Source organism: Diabrotica undecimpunctata, chromosome 5, assembly GCF_040954645.1.
Source record: "Diabrotica undecimpunctata isolate CICGRU chromosome 5, icDiaUnde3, whole genome shotgun sequence".
In the NCBI taxonomy this organism is placed as follows: Eukaryota; Metazoa; Arthropoda; class Insecta; order Coleoptera; family Chrysomelidae; genus Diabrotica; species Diabrotica undecimpunctata.
Genome location: NC_092807.1, coordinates 31214372 through 31237242, shown reverse-complemented (window position 1 = coordinate 31237242; position 22871 = coordinate 31214372). Strand labels below are relative to the sequence as shown.

The 22871-nt window shown below is 34.3% G+C and overlaps 2 protein-coding genes and 2 long non-coding RNA genes across 4 annotated transcripts in view; 2 read left to right on the top strand and 2 right to left on the bottom strand.

Annotated features, from left to right (window-relative positions):
* The window catches only part of LOC140441241 (STAM-binding protein), a 33072-nt gene that overhangs the window by 6805 nt on the left and 3396 nt on the right, over positions 1-22871 (bottom strand). The window contains exons 3-6 of the mRNA XM_072531836.1: positions 16769-17010; positions 12526-12697; positions 12228-12365; positions 690-802 (exon numbers count right to left, since the gene is read on the bottom strand). Coding sequence (XP_072387937.1) covers positions 690-802; positions 12228-12365; positions 12526-12697; positions 16769-17010 — 665 coding nt within the window. The remainder of the gene's footprint in view (positions 1-689; positions 803-12227; positions 12366-12525; positions 12698-16768; positions 17011-22871) is intronic.
* On the top strand, positions 4711-5266 carry LOC140440588 (uncharacterized). Its single transcript, XR_011950875.1, has 3 exons — positions 4711-4933; positions 5025-5128; positions 5180-5266. It is a non-coding gene; the product is annotated as an uncharacterized lncRNA (long non-coding RNA).
* Positions 5307-5776, top strand: LOC140440587 (uncharacterized). The gene is made up of 2 exons (XR_011950874.1): positions 5307-5488; positions 5649-5776. It is a non-coding gene; the product is annotated as an uncharacterized lncRNA (long non-coding RNA).
* Positions 7603-8623, bottom strand: LOC140440586 (uncharacterized). The gene is made up of 2 exons (XM_072530962.1): positions 7926-8623; positions 7603-7826 (listed from the first exon to the last, which is right to left on the bottom strand). The coding sequence occupies exons 1-2, from the start codon at positions 8230-8232 to the stop codon at positions 7603-7605; spliced, it is 531 nt and encodes a 176-aa protein (XP_072387063.1). The 5' UTR covers positions 8233-8623.

Here is a 22871-nt window from a genome sequence, read left to right as displayed (position 1 = left end):
CCTCCATATCCCTGTTTTTCTTCGCCTGCACACCATACTGTATAATTTTCCTTTTCGATTTTTCCATGTCCCCCCATCTATTTTCCTGAATTCCTGCAATATCTATCTTGTAATGTTTTAACTGTGTCGCTAGTTCTTCAATTTTTCCAGTTTCCAGGAGCCTCCTCACGTTCCATGTTCCGATCCTTTTTGTCATTTTCTTAATTCTCTTTCTCTTTTTTTATTATTTTTCTTTCTTTTTTTTTAAATTTTTTATTCTGAATATACCTTGACTCATTTTCCTCTTCGTTTGCATTGTCTTTTTTTCATCCATCCATTCTTCTTTTTCTAGTTTTTTGTGTGTATCTGAGTTTACCTTTTTCTTGTAGTATTTTCTTTTGTCTTCGCAGCTCTTTGTTTCTATTATACATTTCTTATATCCTATCTTAAACGCACTTTTAATTTCTATTTTCAGTTTAAGCTCTTTTTCCATCATTTTTTGTATGTCTTCTCTTATTCTCTCTTCATCTTTTAGGTCTACCTCAATTCTTGATATGATTAATTTATTGAGAACTTTTTCTTTATCGATCTTCTCTAAGCTATTCTCCATGAGTGTTAATGTTTTTTTGAGTTCATCGTTTTCTTTCTCCCATTTTTTAACATTATTCTGTAAACTGTTGCTAAGAAAAATAATATCAGTATATACTTACTCATTATACTTAGGTGCACATACGATGGCAATTGCTTCAGGCATTAACAACTGGTAGGGACAATGTGTATGCAGATCCACACTTGAAAGAAATGTTGTCTGTGTTGGATGTGTCTGAAACAATAATTATGACTATCAACATATTTTACAAATTATATCAAATAAAGGCTTCCAGAATATTAGCTTGCAAGAAAAATTATATATTGAATTTAAAATCTGGAAATACTTAAAGTTTGCGTATGAATTTTAAGATTAAATTTGAAAAAAAATTTTTGGCTCTGTTGGCAACTGTATATTTTGGAGTTCAAACAGTAAGCTTTATTTGAATCCTTTAAGTAGACTTTAGTTGTTAAATACTCTAAACAAGAGATAAATCATGGGTTTTGCACCTATTAATCAACATATATTAAGCCATTGCAATTTTATATCAAGTCTAACGAATAATCTCACCAGAGTTATCTATTACACATACAGTACGTTAAGTTTTGGAGTAGATATTGCAACTACATAAAGCGCTAAAATCGTCAACATTGCCTTGCACGAGGTAATTTTAATTCTTCGGTCCCTTCCGACACGTAGACAGAAAACGAGAAAATCATTTAGTAACACCACTCATGGGATATGCATCTCCATCCATCGATTTTTGTTTTCATTACGCATACCCGGTTCATTTCTTATAACATGGACTCGATAAAAATACACTGACCTTTGTAAGGCGGTGCATTTGTATCGGTTTTTAATATTGTGAACAAAAAATATAGTCTTATTGAAAATAAAAAATAATTCCTAATAAAATAAGAAATAATTCTTTATGCCCTACAGAAATTATTTAAATATTTGACCTTTTATGGTTGAACAGTGGCCAATTAGCAACCTACGCTATGCGGACGACACAGTGATTATAACTGATAATTTGGAAGATCAGCAGTTATTACTTGATAGGGTGAATAGCATAGGTAAAAAATATGGCCTCAAAATCAACATTTTGAAAACGAAAGATATGGTCATTAGCAGAAACCCTCCAGAAAACCCAATAATATGCATAGGTGACGATCGCATAAAACGCGTGAAAACTTTTAAATACCTTGGCACCACAATCAATGACCAATCGGATCCACAACAAGAGATAAAAACCCGAATACAAATGACAAGACAAGCTTTTGTGAAATTCAGACCGCTCCTATGGAATTAAAACCTAAATTTCGAAATACGCTACAGAATGGTCAAGTGCTACATATGGTCCATCTTGCTTTATGGCATGGAAACGTGGACTTTGAAAAAACATCTATCAACAAACTTGAAGCATTTGAAATGTGGTCATTGAGAAGAATGATGCGCATACCTTGGGTGGACAGAGTTCGAAACGATGACGTCCTTAAGAGAGCCGGCGTGGAAAGAGAACTCTTTGAATTAAATAAAAAACGCAAGATTGGTTACCTTGGGCATATATTGAGAGCAGCAAAATATGAAATACCACAGTTAATCCTACAAGGGAAGATCGAAAGTAGGAGAGGAGCCGGCCGCAGACAATTATCCTGGTTAAGGAATATTAAAGAATGGACAGGAATACACAATACAGGCGAGCTGTGTCACGCCGCCAAGAACAGAATTCTAGTAATGAGATAGTCGCCTACGCACTTTGGTGTATGGCATGTTAAGAAGAAGAAGGTTGAACAGTATCCCAATCTGTTATAAAAACTTCTGCGGACAGATGTAAGAGTTTCTAAAGTAACAGAATTGGAGACTTCTCTTATTCGGTTTTTTAATTCATCCAAATTTTGTCCCCAAAAAAGAAGTCCATGGGTGTAAGATCTGGAGATCGCGCAGGCCACTTAATATCGCTTGTTCCACTAATAACTCGATTTGCGAAAGTATTGTTTAAGTACTCCCTAATTATTCGAGCGTTGTGAACTGAACAGCTGTCAAGATATTAGCTTGCAAGAAACCAAACATTCTTCAGATTTATATCAGGAAGATTGAAAATAGCGGGAAGAACATAATTCTTTAACAAATCGAGATATACTCTACTATTCAAGTTGCGCTCAATAAAAAATGGACCTATTATGTATGTGGTCTCCTAAAATGCCAATCCAGACGTTAACTTTTTGAGGACGTTGAGTTCGGTAAACAACACTTCTGTGCTGGTTTTCACGCGCCCATTAGACACTTCTTAAACGAGACATTTTCTGCAATTTTTGAGGCAATAACAACTCACAAATTTTTTAACAATATTATGAATTGACTGTACGAAAGGAATTGGTCTCCCATCAAAAAACACAGAAAATAAATCTACTCCTGTCCAGAATTACCACCATAAAACCATTTTATTATTTTAACCTTTTCTGCGGGCGCATAAACAGACATGTTGTTTACAAAAATAAATTAAAAATCTCGCTCGTATTGCTTTAAATAACCACTGTGTAATGACAAATTACTGGCGACGGATTAACGGAGGTGCGTGGAAAGTCGACGGCGCGCAATGTTGCCATTTATAGTGTGTATATCTAATTTAAAACTTAAAGTATTGTATAAACAAATCTGACAAATATGACCGTGAATAACTGAAAATCTGTTTTGGGGAACCTGCCGTAAAATTTATTGAGGTAGTACGCCTTAGATGGATCGGGCATGTAACAAGGCGAAAGGAAGGTGCAACCAAACATCGCTCCGCCAAAATCTTAATTCGACTACGACTTCCTCACGGTGTACATGGGTATCCTGCTCATATTTTTTCTCGCGACGATCCAAGCTATCTTATCCACCCTCTCTCTCCTGGTTGCACAGAACTAACTTTTTAGAGGCATCTGTCAATGTAAACAAACAATTGGATTATGTTTATTCTCGTTCGAAGATTTTAAGGCGCAAATTAAAAGTGTTTAATAGGAACTTATGAGGTTTACAAAGAAAAACCAATAACCAAAAGAAGGATTTATTTTACCCGAGGTAATTTAAGTTGTGTAAAATGTGTTTCTCTTTCGAAGATTTGAAAGACGCAAATGCAAACCTTATACAGGGTGAAAAAATGCTACAGAGTTAGAACATGAAGAGTTGTCAGCGACAAGGGCGAATTGAGGATTGTTCTAGAGAAGACATTCATGCCTATTCTGTAACTCATTTCGATGATAGAAGTCAGGGAAATCGAATAGAAGTTGCCCAGTCGAATAGAAATAGTAAAAATCGGTATTCCATAACTGCTTTCGAATCTCTACAATCGGAATAGTGAATAGAAATGACTTCGACAGCATTCACCCTGTCGAAATGAGATTTCGATATCGGAATTGTGCTTGACGCAAGCGCATTTTAGTTTATTTTGTTTTGATGTTTATGTCAAAGTCAAATCTATTAAAAACAATCATTATTAAGAATTTTTGATATGGCTTTACAATTAAATTTCGGCATCGATCTTGGAATTGAAATTGGGGAAGAATTGCAAAGGTAAGTAGCACATTTAACGCGCTACAAAATGTGATATATATATATATATATATATATATATATATATATATATATATATATATATATATATATATATATATAATCGTTTTGTTCAAATTCTTTTTATACTGAGTTTCTTATGTAGGTAACTGTTTTCTGTCTTTTTAGCCAAATATTCAACCTTCAGAGGCGCACCCTTAGGGATGCAAGTAATCCCTGAACAAATATTTAAAGGTCTGTACCGTCTACCAAAGGAAATAGCCATGGACCTTATTAATGAAATAGAACCTTTTTTGGCTGGACAGATTAGAATAACAGCTGTGCCAAATTATTTGAAGGTAAATCAATCTCAAATAAATTTAAAAACACACTAAAATACATAGTTTCATAATTTTAAATAAGGTATTTTCAGGTTTTATGCGCTTTACATTTTTATGCCCAAGGAGATTCTCAAAAAGCTGTTGGCCAAGACTTTTTGTTGGGTATGAGCCAGCCAATGGTTAGTCGGTGCTTAAACAGTATAAGTGAAATACTGTCGAATCACATTGGTCGGCGATACATAAAGTTTCCCAGTACGATAGAAGAAAAACGTTTCTTAATACAAGGGTAAATAATTTTGAACCTATTAATCTGGCTTTTTTAAAATGTGCTTAAAATTTTAGATTTATGAATAAATTTAACTTCCCGGGAGTAGTAGGGTGCATTGATTGCACACACATTGCAATTGTTGCACCTCCTCTAGATCACCCTGTACATCCAGGTATTGCATACCTCAACAGAAAGGGATATCACAGTATAAATTGCCAACTGGTATGTTTTAAACTTTAACTTTAAACTTTCACTAGCAACTTATTTTTTAGATATGTGATTCAAATTTGAAAATTTTAAATTGTAATTCAAGATATCCTGGATCCACGCATGACTCCGCTATATGGACCATGTCTAATATTTTTCATCATATGGAACAAACATATGATGATGGAGAACGAGGATTCTGGTTATTAGGTTGGTTGGTTGGTTCAGTTGCCTTAAATATATTACACATTAAATTTCTAGGTGATTCTGGCTATCCTTTACAGCCATGGTTACTAACACCAATAGAAGGTGCCCAACAAAATACTCCAGAAGGACGATATACTGTTGCACATAGTTCGGTAAGAAACTGTATTGAACGGTGCAATGGAGTATTAAAAATGAGATTTTGTTGTCTGTTAAAACATAGAGTTCTACACTACAGTCCTGTTAAAGCTGCTGAAATAATAAATGCTTGCTGTGTATTACACAATATTCTTGTTGCTCATAATATTGAACCAGAAGAAGATCAGATTATAAATGACATGGAGGAAAATGTACCAGAAAATAATTGTAAGTCTACTTGTATTTTATTTAAACTAGTAAGCAGTGATCTAGCATAATAAAGTCTTGCATATTTTTTTCAATAATCATTTGAAACACTGAAAATAATCTACCAAAATGTATAGATAGAAAAATTGTGGACAACATTGAAATTTTATTTTTGTTACAGTGCCACTAGATGATAGATTGGATGCTGGCCGCAGAATTCGAAACCAATTAATAAGAAATTATTTTAATTAATATATAACGTTAAATCCTAGATATTATTGAAAAATGAATAAACAACACAACATTAAACATTCTTTTATTTACAGAAAACCATTTGATACATTACAAATCGCAATAAACAAACATTTAGCTGCCAGATATAGGGCAAAACTCACCTCACTCACCTAAATCGCTCCCAAGGCAAAGAACTCCAAGGTTTTGTATAGAAGTGAAGGAAATATGGAAAGAAAAGAAAAAAGATCACCTAAAATACATGTCCACTAAGGCACAAGAGGTATACAATAATTATAAGGCAATAAGAAATGAAACAAATTCACTTGTAAGAAGAATAAAAAATGATCACTGGGAAAGTTTTTCGAAAAAAATGCAACATCTGCAAAAGGAAATATGGCACTTTATAAGAGTTTAAAAAACAGAGGGTAAAAGGAACTAATAGAATGAAAACACATAGCAAAAGATACATCGATTGACTATCTAAAAAAGCTCTATGCAGAGAAAGAACAAATGACGCTAGAACCGGAAACACCAGAAATTACAACAAATGAAGCTGTTAATATAGTACACTGAAAGTTTGAAAAACACCTGAAAAGCTGCAGGTAAGGACAGAATACCAAAGTAATTACTGAAATAGTGTGGAGCAGTAATGACAGAACAATATTTAAGAAAATCATAAAACAATAAAATACCAGAAGAATGGAGAACGAGCAAACTAATTCTACTATTCAAAAAACAGCCAAAAAACTACAGAGTTATCAACTTGTTTAATTTTACCCTAAAACTTACAACTAGAATTCTACAAGAACTAATGAATCAGAGGATAAGTTTAGTAGATGAACAACAGAGTTTTCATACTGGAAGATAGTGTACAGATGCAATATTCGTCATAAAACAAATTACTGAGAAATCACTAGAGTATAATAAACCAGCATTTCTATGTCTGATTGACTTTCACAGAGTAAGACTCAAAAATGTAATCCGTCTTCTATATAATAGCAAAGACTCCCTAGAAACATCTACCAAAACAACAAAAGGAAGTCATAATAGATGAACAACTTACAGATCCTAGACATAGGCAGCGGAATAAGTCAGGAAGACTCATGGAGTCCTATGCTCTTCAATTTAATCATGGATGAAATATTGAAAATCGTCAACAAAGGAAGAGGATAGAGAACAGGAAACAAAGGAGTAAAAAATGCTCCTAGGTGACACAATATTGATAGTCCAAGATGAAGATAGTCTGCAAAGATTAGTCCACAGATTCAACATAAAAGCAAGATAATTCAATATGAAAATTTCATCTCAGAAAACTAAAGCAATAGTAATCAGTCAAGAATCAATCAGATGTAAAATAGAAACTGATGATATTAGTATTGAACAAGTAATGGAAACAAAATACCTTTGAATTACAGTGTCAAGCTATGGAGACCTGGACAAAGAAGTGAGAAATCAAGTACAAAAAGCAAATAGACTGGCAGGATGTTTTAATAACACTATAGCGAAACCTACATATTAACACTTAGATGAAGTCAAGAATTTATAAAGCTAGTTTACAACCAATAATGACATATATTAGAAACAAGACCCAATACAGCCACAACACAAAGACTACTAAAGTTGCAGACTAGTTAAACAGTAAAATGTTAATTACTGGGGAGTTAAAAATTAAATATGTAGTTGTTTTTATTTTAATTAACCTATAACCAAACACTAAGGGTATTGAAATCCTTAAAGTTTAAAATTATTGTTATACATAAAAAAATTAAATATATACAAAAAAAAATACAAAAATAGATACTAATTAAAAATTATATTAATCTATAATTGCATTGTAAAATGCTTATTGAAAGACTCATTTTCTATATCTAGACTTTCAAGATTTAATTCTCGTTCCTTAATTATGATCTCTCTCTTTCCTTTAACTGCAATTCTTTTGCTTTAATTTTCGCTTCTAGTAAGCGTATATTTAGTTCCAATTCTTTTAAATACAGCTGCTTCTCTCTAAACTGATTGTCACCCTCAGACTTAGCTGCTGTATCCAACAGTTTATTTAAAATTTCAGCAGTCTGCTTTTGACCTGTCATATAGTATTCCGCTGCCCTTTGTAAATTAGATGACTTATCTGAAAAGCAAAAAATATTTTGTAACAACTTTTCTACTTAAATTTTAAAAAACAGTTAACTCTATTAGAATTAAACTGTATGGTTATAGTGCAGCTTACCTTTAATGGTCTTTTTTTGAACAGAAGTTTCCATGTTGTAGTTGGAGTATGGTGGAACCAATGGAGAATGTTGAGCCATATACTCCATTGGTTCTTGTTTTTGTGTTTGAATCACTCGTGGTACTACAATGCTGGTATCATCTTTATGGTAGCTGGTAGCAGTTGTTTCCAAGATATCCTCTTCGGCATCTAGCAATGATACGTCTATGTTTGTTGCTGGGCTAAGATCCTCCACTATTATATCCTCACTTAGGCCTAATTCAACTACATCTGTTCCCGTTACTGATATGTAAGAAATTGCTGCCATTAATTTTTCTTCGGCAGGTGTCAACTTTTTTGGCACTGCATCACCCCCACCTGTTTTGTTTTGGCATCGGATGGCCTCCCGGGCCTTTTTTTTTGTGTGGCTTTTCCAGTCAATAAATGTCTAAAAACAAAAAAAATTAAAATATGGGATTTATAAAAACAGACCTAATTAATTACCTTTTTCCACTGTTGTTTATTTTTACTGGGACCACAACCCATACTATTTAAATTTAATGTGAGTTCGTCCCACAACTTCTCAACTATTTTGTTGGATGCCTCTGAGGGTTTTGTTTTCCCATGAACTAAAATTTTATTTTGGGTAACAAACTCCACCATGTGGTTTAATTGTTCCGGAGATGTCTTTTTTTTACTTGGAGTAGCTATATCAATAGTACTCGACTGAAAAATCTACCGGTAAATAACTATGGGCACGAGAAAAACTACTAACAAATTGGTAAATATGAAATTAACCAAACCGAAAAAACGTAAACAAATATTTCAGGTTAGTTAGACCACGTTAGCACGTTAGGCTTCTTTCAGACGGACGACATTTTGTCGTAGTCGTGTACGGCAACGATATCGTGTATAGCAGTTAACTCATTGATTAAATGTAAATTTTCACATGACGCGATTTAAAATCGTAGTCGTACACGACTGTCGTAGTACCCCGGCGGGATCACTGCGGCGACACGATGTCGTGGTCGTGAACGACTGCAGTGGACGCAGTGGTACAAGCAAGTCCATTCTAGTTTTCACACTTGTCGTGCGTAGGCGAAAAAATCGTGATTTATTCTAAACAGTGGTAGTTGATTTAGATTTAAAAATATTTGTAAAATATTTAAATTTAAAAAAAAATGAATATCGAAATTGATAACGAGCTTCTTATCAATCTTGTTGAACAGCGGCCGGTGTTATGGGATAAAACTTTAGAACAGTATAAAAACCGAAATAAGACATTACAGGGTTGGAAAGAAATTTGCAGAATTTTAAAAGATGGATTTGATGAGATGTCAGAAAAAGAACAAAATGAAATTGGTAAGTAAAAATATTTCGCTTTATTTATTACATTATAATGACAGCTTAGTAAACTTATATTTTTAAATGTTGCGAATGGACTGATCCTTTCTCGGTCAAAAAATAATCTGCGAAAAGGATTAGAAACCTTTCATTTGCTGATAATCCTCCACGTACTGAATGACTATTAGGAACATCCCCAATACTTTCACCTATTGTCAAAGTGTCTTGTGGATTATATCCATCTCTATCACGTACGTAGTTATGAAGAACACAGCATGCTTTAACTATATCCACAGCAAAATTCTGCGACACATTAAAAGGACGGTGAAAAATTCTCCATTTATTTGAAAGAATACCGAATGCACATTCCACGTACCTTCTGGCTCTAGTTAAACGGTAATTAAAAACTTTTTTTTTGACTGATAAATTATGACCTCCAAATGGACGAAGTAAATTATCATCCAACGCAAAAGCTTCATCCCCTACAATTACATACGGTAAGTTTGATGCAAATCCTTCCAATGGTTCTGAAGGGGGAATAGCTAATTCATTATCTTTTAGTAGTTTCCAAAATGTTGTATTTTTAAACACAGTCGAATCACAATCTTTTCCATACGATCCAATATCAACATAAGTAAATTTATAATCTGAATCTACTACCGCCAATAAAATAACAGAGTAATAATGTTTATAATTAAAGTACATGGACCCAGTATGGGCTGGTTTAATCATCCGTATATGTTTCCCATCTACAGCTCCTATACAATGCGGAAAATTAGACCGTTTCTCAAACATATTTGCAATGGCTTTCCATTTTTCAGTTGAGGGTTTAGGTAAACAATCATTGTGCATAACATTCCATATAACCTTTGAGACCTGTTGAACAATACCACTAATCGTCGAAATTCCTATTTTGTATCTATGATGGAGGTCGGTAAATGAACATCCAGTAGCAAAGTACCTAAAAAAAATATCTTTTAAATGATACCTACCTAATAATGTTTTTCTTTTATTTACAGGTAAACTACTTACAAAGAGATGGAAAAATATAAAGGACAGTTTTCTAAGATGGCTTAAAAAATATTATGACACAATGCGTTCAGGTGCTGCTGCTAATAGCTTGAAGAAATATGTTTATTACGACCAATTATTATTTTTAAAAAAAACTGCCCATCCAAATAAAACAGAAAATAGTTTAGGTGACACTATCAACCAAGAACAAGTGTCTGTTGACAATAATACAACACCAACAACTAAAAAACGTAAACTTGAAGAGCCACAAATACAATCGGGTTCCAAAAAAAGGATGACTGCATTTTGAGAACGAATAATTGCAGCACTGGAAACACCTGAACCACCAGCACATCAAACTTTTACAGATCGACATATGGCATTTTTCGCTGGAATAGTACCTTCTTTAAACAATTTTAACGACGATCAAATTTGTGAATTCCAAAATGGAGTACTACAATTAATTCAGTCTCTAAAGCGAAACGATTTTTCAAATTCAGCAAATCGAACGCATGCAGGTAATCCCAACTTTGATTTAGGACAAGCAGCAGTTCCCACACAATCTAGAATGACACACTACTTGCCTTCTGAACACACAGCAATGCAAATATCGCCAATACCATCAATATTGTCAATACCATTAGATTCTCATGGAACAACATCCAACTTTCGTAATGAAAAAGGATCTTCGCAAAGCACCGCACTGCAGAATAATTCTGAAAGAACTTATACCCTTTTGCTACCTTCAGGACAAGCTTCAGGAAAAAATAGCGCTGCCGCTGAATTAACAGAAGAAACAAATAATGTATTTTCCCCATCGTATTCAACCGTCTCATCTGACGGCTCACAAAGTATTAATTTGTTTGATTAATGATAGGTACATACCGAAATTGCATTATGTATTTATAGTTTACATTTCTTTGTTGTTTTTTTCGTACAGAATAAAATAGTATGCATTTATTAGAATGTTATTACTTACCTTAGAGTAACTGCGAGCATCTCGATTGGTGTTATGCAATTTCGCATATTGGTGTCCTGTTTCTGTAAATCACCCTGTATCTTCATACTTAATTCATCGAAACTTGCAACAGACATTCGAAAGTAATTAAAAAATTTTATGTTGTCTTCTCGCAGATCCTGAAATAATGTGACAAATTCGCCCACTAAATACCTATTTTCAAGAAGCGGATGAGTCCAATATTTTCTTATTTTTCGAGATTTTCGGCGACAATGCCATAATGCCAACACTATTAAACGCTTTCTTTTTCTGTCATCCATCATACAAGACAACAAGGCAGAAATTAAAAGCAAACAAACTTTTTTTCACGACACGACACTGCACGACAACGACAAAATGTCGTCCGTCTGAAAGAAGCCAAACTTGTTTTCACGACACGACACTGCACGACAACGACAAAATGTCGTCCGTCTGAAAGAAGCCTTAGACTGTCAAATTGTCGCTCGTCACGATCGAATTGCGAGGTTGCCATCGATACTAAACCAAGTGAGATCGGAATTGTTGTTTTCGATCTGTCTGTACTTTTATTTGATTTAAAGAATATCGATTTAAGTAGCAGTAGATGTCGAACATTACGATTTGCAAAGATTCCGATTCGACTAAGCATTTTCTATTCGATTTAGCGAAAGTTATAGAATAGCTCTAATTGACCCATAACGAGCTGTGATATTACTGATGATGAAGAATAAAAAATCTGACAACCGATCGTTATCATGATTGCTCAATTGAAATTGTAAAAGCTACATTACCAGAATTATATAAAAATTCTTCGTTCTATAGTTCGTTTCTACTTTCGTTTGGATAAAATATTTGTTGTCTGCTATTCAAGATTAATATTATTATCATTAAATAAAAAAATGGCTAATGAGAACAATAGTATATAAGCACGGTTTATGCAAATTCAAATTTACTACGAAACCTTATTATAAATAAAACGCTATTGTACTCACATGTATCCATCCAATAGTAATGAGATTAAATGCATCTTGATATTCGAAAATTTCCTCTTCGTTTGTAGCGTGGCAAGTATCTGAAGTCCCTTTTTGTTTTGGTAAAATCATGTGGGTTATAATCAATTCGTTTTTTTCCTGAAAAAAAAAATTTAATGTTAGGATGAAAAAAAACTATAAACTTTTTCAACTTTTTCAAACAAGTTGTCGAAAGAACATATGCTTAGTATGAGCATCTCTCCCCTCTAGTGAAGTAAAACACCCAAGTATAAACTTATGAATTTAACAAAATTCTTACCAATTTTCCGCATAGTATACCACAGGTTTCAATATTTTTAAAAGTATTTGATTGGGCCATAGCTTGGAACAGCGTCATTAATTGAACAGGCACAACTACGGGTCTTAACAGGTTACTATCATATCTTCCATATATATCCGATGGTTTTTTAGTTCGATCGATTTCAGGTCTTCTAAAAACCAAGTAACAATTGTTTGGTAAGTTTTAAAGTATTTAACAATGATTAATGATAATGAATTTCTGATAATGATGAAAAATGTCAGATATTGCAAAGGTTTAGATTTACAGAAAAATCTAGAGCTTCGCAGTGGCTGAATACACAAAAATCGCTTATATTTTGTCTGTCCAACATCACCATCACGTTTAAATGCTTGTCCGTAATGATATTTTTAAAAAGGCTAGGAAACTGTTTTTTTTGTGGCATGTTTAAGTTAATATTATTTTATATGGGATTAAAACATGAACCACTTGCAATGAGAATTACATTTTGCATGTGTTTTGACTTTTCGATTTCCAAGGAGGTAATAATTTTCAAAAAATTTTGAAACATTTGAATTATCTTATCCTGTAAATATTTAATTACTATTTAAATGAGAATAAGCCACAATTAAAGGTTAAAGTACGTTTATTGACGTTTCATTGCCATACTTTATGATCATTAGTTTAATTGGGATTCAATATGAAACTTACTTTTATCCCGAGAACCCAGTACCTCCCCAGAACCCAGTACCTCCCCAGAACCCAGTACCAAGCCTTCATAGACCTCGAAAAAGCATTTGATAGAACCCCGCGAACCGAAATAGACAAAAGCCTAAGAAACAGAGAAGTAGACAGCAAACTCAGAAAAGCTATTATGAGCCTATACAAGAACACAAGAAACAGAGTAAGAACAGATAATATGGAATCAGAAGAGTTTAGAGTCAATGATGGCTTACGACAAGGAGGTGTACTAGGCCCCATCCTGTTCAATATTGTACTAGATGATGTAATGAAAGAAACTAGAGAAGAAACATCGAGAATATTTGCTGGACATAGAAACCTGGAAATGATACAGATAGCGGAGTGCGCATTTGCAGATGACCTCGTCATATTTGGAAGAAACGAGGACGCACTTAAGAGAAACCTCCAGATATGGAGAGATAAACTCGAAAAACGTAACCCGAGAATTAATGAAAGTAAAACCAAGGTCATGGTATGTGGGAAAACAGACCAACATACAAACATTAAAATCAATATCTATACTTTAGAACAAGTCGAAACCTTTAAATACCTGGGAGTGAAACTAGAGAGTAGGGGTACACAAGAAGCAGAGATAAACAATCGAATAGCAAACGCTTCCCGGATATACCACGCAATTAAGAGCACATTCCTATCGAAAAAAGAAGTATCCCAAAAAGCAAAGATAGCTATCTACAACACAGTTTTTGTACCTATCTTAACATTTGGATGTGAAAGCTGGACGCTCACCACCAGACTAAAAAATAAACTGCAAAGTATTTCAATGAAGTATCTAAGAAGAGTACTAGGGGTGACCAGAATGGACAGGATACGGAACGATGAAATAAGAGAACGCCTTAAAGTCCAATCAATAGAGAAGAAAATCGAAGAAGCCCAACTGAGATGGTACGGCCACATGGTAAGGATGGATAAAAAAAGCCAAGTGAAACAAGTGTGGGAAGCGAGAAGAACCTTGAAAAGACCGAGGGGCAGACCCATGAAGACCTGGGACGATGAAATTGCCGCCATCCTAGACAGGAGAGGAGTCACCAAGGAGCAAGCGAAGAAAGTGGCAAGCAACAAGAAGAATTGGAGGAAGTTTGTATATGAAACCTAAAAAGAGACTTTACACCCAACACCTTAGGGTATAAGGGTTATTGATTATATATATATATATATATATATATATATATATATATATATATATATATATATATATATATATATATATATATATATATATATATATATATATATATTGACGTTTCAATTTCCACTTCGGAAATCGTTCTCAAAATACAAACATTAGTAAATTAAACAAATTTTGTTTTTTTTGTTAGTTAGTGAAAAATTCTTCTAATAATTTAATTTTATCTGACTCATCTATATTGACAATTCAGACATACATTATACAATTTGAAGTAGACGACTTTAAAATGATATTGTCAATATTGTTGAGTTGCGTTCCTGGGACGACTTTACTTATAAGATAGTTCATTCGATTACATGAAATCAACTTTAACTTGAGAATATCCGTCAGAAAAGATCATAGCATGTTATTCGTCTTTAAAAAAACAAATACATGCCATGATGACAGTAAAATTCTCCTGTTAGTGATTCCGTAGTAAATTATGAGGGAAAACCCAGGAAAAAAACCTCATAATACTATCCCGAAATAGTAAGTATTTGGTAGTGCATTTAGTTTACCTTCAATAAACACCAAATTCTGATTTTATATGTTTGTTATTTAAAAAACATAAATGATGTATCCTCTATATGTTACTGACTTACCAATACTGGTATTTTCCTTTTAATAACTTCCTCTTTCAATATGGGTAACCAGTACTACGTTCTGCCGAGGAATTATATATAATGTATGTCTGAATTGCCAATATAGATGAGTCAGATAAAATTAAATTATTAGAAGAATTTTTCACTAAGTAACAAAAAAAAACAAAATTTGTTTAATTTACTAATGTTTGTATTTTGAGAACGATTTCTGAAGTGGATATGACATTCTCAAAGATTGTTGGATATGCCAAATTTGAGCGAAATGGCAAAATTTAATTGATAAACTGTGCTCGATATCTGCCTTTCATTTGATCAAAATTCATTTATTCGAGCATTCCTTATATCACTATATTTATAATTGACGGTGATTGGCAATACCAATTTGACAGTTGACTTACTTGGCCTCGATCTTATAGACATCGATCTTAACCATATTTTGAGTGAAATTCGAAGAAGTCTTATTGTACCCTCGAATTGATATCAAATTATGATCTTTTTGTGCTTATGACTTGCTATTAACTGGTTAGTATTGGTATATTCTTATTGCTGACTTATTTTTTGTTGATCTGTCTGTTTTTTCATGACTTAATGCATTTCTCTATTGGACTCTGTGCTCATTATCCCAGGCATTGGAGAACTCAGAGACTTTGACAGATCCCAGATATGTAAACATATCTGGCATATAATTATAATGATATCATATTTATCATCTAATGACAATAGTCATTAGATGATGAAGTACTACGTAACGCAATTTGCCGGGAGGGGGTCTTGTAAAACGTTACGGGGAGTTAGAGGGTTGGGAGGGGGTTCGAACAAAACTATGGAATTAAAATCTCCCAAGTTGACAATCCTTTTCCTTTATTAATATTTACTTTTTTAAATATACCCATTTACAAAGATTTAACCTCTTTTTTGTGATACGTGGTATACAGCCAGCTGCAGGAATTATTTTCCTTGTGAATTTTGCTTTATGTTTTATGGAGAATCACTCGATTGTATTGTACAATATTGTTAGTTTGTTCCGTTTGTTTATGTTTTACGGGGAATCCTTCGACTGTTTTGTATGTCCTTTTTATTTTGCTTCGTTGTCAGTAATGCACAAAAACACGTAGTTAGTGTCCTTAAATTGAATTCATTCATGAAACATGAAAATTGACAACTACGATGTTTCCACGGAATAGAAAAAGCCTGAAGATAGCGTGCAGTATCCAGCAGAACCTAATCTGGCATGGTATAGCGCTCACGTGAGTGAATCTAAATATTTGTTGCAAGTGATTAAATAGGCTTCTACGCGCCTTTCGGGATTTCCTGTAGCCATATTGGATCATGCAAGTTTTCACCACTTCATGTGGAATTATTCGTCGATCTGTCACCTCCATTGAAAGGATATAAGCAGGTGCTTTATAATTTCTTTTGTTCATCACTACAATCCGACCTAAAAAACCGAATATGTGCAACCACTAGGATCTATTTCACATCCCACAATAGTGCATCGCACAGCGACTTGCTTGAAAAGGACAAATGAGCTTCTCTGCATTGTGCGCTACAATGAAACATCGTCTGATGATTCTGATTATCTCGACGAAGACAAAGTTGATGCAAGTGGGTGCGCATAGAAGGAAATGAGTCAAAATTTGAGCTTCTAAAAATGTAGTAAACACTAAGGACACACGTAAGAACACTAGGACAATAGAAAATAAAGGGAAAGGTGGAAATTTACAAATATACTTACTTAATTGGAGATGGAGGCAAAACTTTTACTTTAGGCTCCGGCTGCACAACGGCAGTTGAAGGTGGAGGCGCTGTTGGTATCAGCGGAGCATCACTGTCTGGGTATGCTATATCATCTAAGCTTTCGGGAATTTTTGCTACAACAACTTGTTGTGGAACAGATGGTGTAATAATAGGCAATTTAGGTGTTGGACGCAATGCGACTTTGGCTTGTTCCTCTTTCCTTTTTCGTTCCAACTCTTTCTAAAATATTATTATTGTTTTAAGATTGGTAGGTACATACACTCGCGATCATAAAATCCGGGTCACCTTGAAAATTTCAAGTTTCTGGAATATTTTTGCTTCTGGTGCAGTAATAACCTTTTTTTTAGGCTAACGTATTTTTTATTTGTCATCAATGTTTGTTTTGAAAGAAAAAAAAACGGTTTTTTATTGTTTTTATTCAAAAAGCAGAAAACTAACCAAATTGTTGATAAAACAGGCATACGAAAAAAATGGAAAATACAGAAAGTGGTAAAATGTCAGTGAAATTTCAATGATTAATATCGTGTATTGCCTCCACTTGCTCTAATGACCTCTTGCAGACGACGGGGCATACTCTCAATTTTTCTCTGGATTACATGTTGTGGTATGTTATTCCACTCTCTCACTAACAGATCCTTAAGCTCCTGTCCGTTGTTAGGAGGAGATGTTAGGGGTTGAATACGTTTTTTCAAATCGTCCCAGATATGTTCGATGGGATTCAGGTCCGGAGACCTAGCTGGCCAGGGTAACCTCGTAATTCCAACCTCGTGCAAGTATTGCATACTGATCGTGGCAACGTGCGTTCGCGCGTTGTTCTGCATAACAACGACGTTTTCTCCAAGCCTTGCCATGGTATGCATAACATGTTCTTCCAGAATCTCCGTAATGTCCCTTCGTGCAGTTAACAACCCTTTTTTGGATGAAGGGTAATCCTGTGCGGAAGTCGAAAGATACACCTCACCAAGCCATGACCGAGCCTCCACCAAATGGCATTCTTGGAGCAATGCAAGCTTGTGAAAATCATTCACCGGTTCTCCTCCAAACTCTTACACGTCCATCGGATCCAGTTAGGCAGAAACGGGATTCATCTGAGAATAACTCTTTGCTCCAATCGTTAATTCCCCAATGCGCGTATTGTCGAGCAAAAGCTAATCGTGCAACTCGATGCGCCAGGCGAAGTGGCGGCCCTGTAGCCATTACCCGAGAAGATACTCCAAAAGAACGAAATCTTCTCCTGACTGTTGCAACGCTAACATTGCGATTTCGTACTTCCTGTAGACGATTTCGATGCATAATCGCAGTTGAGGTCCGGTTTCGTAAAGCCTGAAACACAAGAAAACGGTCATCTCGTACCGTGGTCATTCTTCTTCGTCCAGAGCCAGGTCGTCTGGATAGCAAACCTTTCTCCTGAAAGCGTTGAAGCACTCGTTGAACCGTAGAAAGGCTTACGCCAACAGTTCTTGCGACTTGCCGTTGAGTGTGACCGTCTTTCACAAGCGCAATAATTTGTGCCGTTTTAACAACAGTCAAGGGTATTTTTGGCTAAAAATAAACAATAATAAACACTAATAATGGCACTAATAAACACTAATGGTGACAATAATAAACGTTTGTTCGTTGCGTTTGAACAGAAAGTCGAAGCACAAATTAGACATTTAAAACAAGCGGCAGTTACAGGTACCGTTCATTTTGGGAAGTGTGCGCTTTCCCGCGAAATCGGCACTATCGAAATTCTTTGTTGCAAAGGAAACCACTAAGCCGACAACAATTCCCAGAAACATGCATTAGTTTGTATTTGGGTTATTATTATTTACGATAAAGCTCGTTAAAAATGAAATTTCGGTGATTTTCAAGGTGACCCGGATTTTATGATCGCGAGTGTATATTAGTAGATTTTGTAATAATATTTATCCATTGAAACAAAATCAATAAACATTTCGTTTTTGCGGCATTAGTCTGTTCTCCAGCATTTTAAACTATATTCAGGTGCATAAAAATGTTAAAAAATTTTGATCTTAAATGAATTTTTTATTAACACGTTCATTGCCAAGCGTATATTTCAGTGTTTCATTAAAAAATAGTTTGTTGATCAATTTTTGGATTTTTTCCAACGTCAAGCCCGAAGGCGTGATCGGCACTCACCACAGAAAACGTACTTACGTGCCCGATCACACCTTCAGGTGTGCTATGAAAAACACAGGGATATTGTCATATAAGTATTACAGATACATTACAAAATAAACATTAAATACAAAGTAAAACTAGATTATAAAATAAATGTTCTTGAATAAAAACGTCCTAAAACTTAATTGTGTGTTATGTATGCGCATGCGCAATCCAAACAATAACCGGGTTCTCCAGGACATTTTTTACATATGTACGTAGTATCCTTACGCCAACCTTTCTCATAGCAGGACTTGCACTGTTTGCGAGGAATTCTTGCACCGAATTCTGTTATTTCACGTAATGTCAATTCAGGTTCACCACTTCCTTGAGACAGCACTGACGAGGAACGGAAAGATGATTCTTTAAAGTAAATTTCTTATTACAGAAAGCCGAAAATTGTAGAGTGACATTCTATTTCCTGAATACTTGTTGTGAAGGTTATGCGAATTTATATTAGCTGTAGTATGTGAATAAAAATTTTCACTGACCATCTGCTAATTTTTCGCTCACATGGATAATAAGACATTTGGTCCTGTTTATCTATCCCCGACATAAAATTATTATATTGTACTATTGACTGAGGTTTCATTTTAGTTCGACCCCTTCGATCTGTCATTTCAACCATTTCATTGTCATATTGTGATGAAATATAGCACACGTCTCTCTTATCTCTCCATTTCCCCATAATTATTCCATTTGTACATTTTGCGATAGTATCTCCCACCTTGAGCTTGCAGTCTGTTACGTGTTTGGGAGAATTATTTGTGCCAACACGCATAGTACCGGTACAATAAGTTCCATTATCGAGTGATGTTTTGGCAAGCCCATAACTGTTGTAGAAGTTGTCCATGTATACAGAATGTCCCACATTTAGTTTTCCACTCAATAACTTCATCACAACCTTATCAGTGTGTCCATTTCCATAACATAACATATATAACTTTATGCCAAACTTGTGCCTTTTAATTTTGATATATTGGCGGAATACTCACCTTCCTTGCCATAGAATCATCGATTCGTCCAGACTTAGTTCACGACGAGAATAATAAATTTTGTCCATCCTTTCATTGGAAAATGTAGTTAGGGGACGGACTTTGTAAAGCCTATCAACAGACTTCTCTCCATTTACCTTTGGGTTTCTTGCGAAGTGAAGACATCTTTGAATCAGTAAAAATCTATTTCTACTCATATTTTTCGAAAATGCCGCCAAATTGAACAAATCGTCTTGTTTCCACTAATCCACCACACGCTTGAGTCTAATTGTTCCCATAAAAATAAGTCCAATGAAAACTAAAAATTCTTCTTTTGTCAGCTCTTTCCACTCCGTTATTCTTGATTTTTGTTTTATTTTAGGGCCCAGAAAAATTTCTATGGCATATTAATTTATTTCAGACACTATGGGTACGTTCATAACGGAGACCATCGCACGGTATCCTCGCCTAGAAGCGTTTCGATCAGAGGCATTTATGACAATTTCTCCCTTTTAAGCTTAGACGGACCAGCAACACAGTCACCCATATTCACGTCATACGTTACAGCACTGTAACATAAAAATCGCGGAACCAACAAAATTATAGACAAAAGCAAAGCCTTAAGTACGTTTCCGACACAATATTATGGGCTTGAAAAGCCGAACAGATTGTGCCAAGAACAGATTAAAAGCTATAAGTAAATATGATTATTGTAAAATACATGAGGGCAGAAATTTAAAAATAAACGTATTTTTGACTAAAATTGTGGTAATTCTCATTAAAGCTAGTAAATAATTCCAGATGTTATGATCATCTTCTGATAGGCATTCCTGGCGTACTGTAGAGCAGTTTAAGTTATATTAATCTATTATCATCATCATAAGTGGCTCGAAAATCCGTTGTGGATCTTGGCCTGCTCACAAAAAAGTCGCCACTTCTGTATATTCTTAGCAACTTCCCTCCATCTTCTGACCCTTAGAATCTGTATGTCTTCTTTCACATCATCAATCCATCTCCTTCGTGGTCATCCTCTGCTTCTTGTGCCCTCTGGTTTTGAAAATATTACTCTCTTCGTGTATTCGTGTATATCTGACATCCTAGCAATGTGTCCAGCTTACGTAAGTCTCTACACTTTAACGAATTTCACAATACCTGGATCGGTGTACAACTGATATAGTTGAAAGTTGTATCTTCGACGCCATAGCCCATTTTCATTTACGACCCCAAAAATCTTTCTAAGAATTTTTCTCTCAAAAATACCAAGAAGTCTTTCATCATTTTGAGATAAGGTCCACGTTTCAGTCCCATATATCAAAACTGGTCTTATTAAGATCTTGTATATATTAAGCTTTACTGCACGTTTTGTATTTTTATTGTTTAAATGTTTCTGGAGACCGTTAACAGTTCTGTTTGCTATTGCCATGCGTCTTTTTATTTCGTCGCTTGTCGTGTTTGGTGGTTTTACTAGCGATCCAAGATATGTGAATTCATTGACTTGCTCAAAGGTATGGTTGTTAATTTGAATTCTCTATTGGATATTTCGAGTGTTTTTAGAAACCAACATATATTTGGTTTTTTCCTCGTTTACCACAAGTCCTAATTCACTTGCCGCGTCTGCAAGCCTAGTAAAACACTGCACAATGTCTCATACTTCTGCCTACTATAACTACATCGTGAACGAATGCGAGAATTTGCGTTGATCTATTAAAAATAGTTACATTCATTCTAATATTTAATTGTCTGATTGCCTTCTCCAAGGCAATATTAAACCATTATTAATGTCAAAGAAAGTAGAGTTTTCTCCTTCAATTCTAACGCATGAGCTTACGTTTTGCATTGTTAGTTGGGTCAACTTAACTAACTTAGGTGGGATCCCAAAGTCTAATATTAATCTATTATATTAATTTTTATTTGATTGCTAGTTCTGTGCCATATGAGCTTGTCTCACTTTTTTTGTGCAACATGTGTTGTATATATGTATATAAATTTGGACTTAATTGGAAATCTAAATGATGTGGCTTAATATGGAACATCTATCTTTTTACTTGTCTAAAAATGATCAAATTTGGGACATAAATAATAAAAAAGATATTTACGATCAAAATTTGTTAATATTTTATAGCGGGCATTTTTAATACACCTGCGTATATAAAACTCCATTATTTGCTAGTTCAATAGTATATCTAAAATAAAAGCTACCATGTAGCAATTTTGAAATGAATTCAATCAAAATAATATTTATCAAATTATATTTGTTATGAAACTCGTTAAAATATTTGTTAATTGCGGAAAAGAAAATAAGCTGTGGGTCTTTAAAAAATTAGTTTATATTCAGAAGCATAAAAATCATAAAAAAAACCTATTGACCTCTACTGATAACTATCTGTGGATATTAAACTACCAACTCATATTAATAAGTTTAAAAGCAGTTATTCGTTCATTATTACCCAATAATTTATATTTAAAATAAGAAAAGACCTAATGAGCCTTAAAACTAACTCTTAGAGATAAGTAGATTAATATAATAACATGGACAGACAACTTGGGCATTTTGAGAAAACCAAAGATAGCTTCTAGGTTGCATTGCCAGGCTTGGAAGGTTCAGTTGAACACCAGAATATCAAAAGTAGATTAAATGCTGTTATTAAATAATTATTTAGAATGATATGAGCTGACTAAGATTCAAAAATAGGATACTTAAAACTGTTTTGATTTTCTAATGAGTACCTGCTGTTAAATATTGTTAAATCACAAAATAACCACGTATATAAGCTGCAGATCAAGTTCCGTATTTAATTTTGAAATTGGCCTGAAGAAAATCTTGATCTTGATATTAAAAAAAAGTAGGAAAGGATGACTCTTTAAACAATTTTATTGTGAGACAGCTATTAGAGATAGTGGTTCTATGCCTTATGCTGACCTGCATTGTTCGGGGTAGAAATT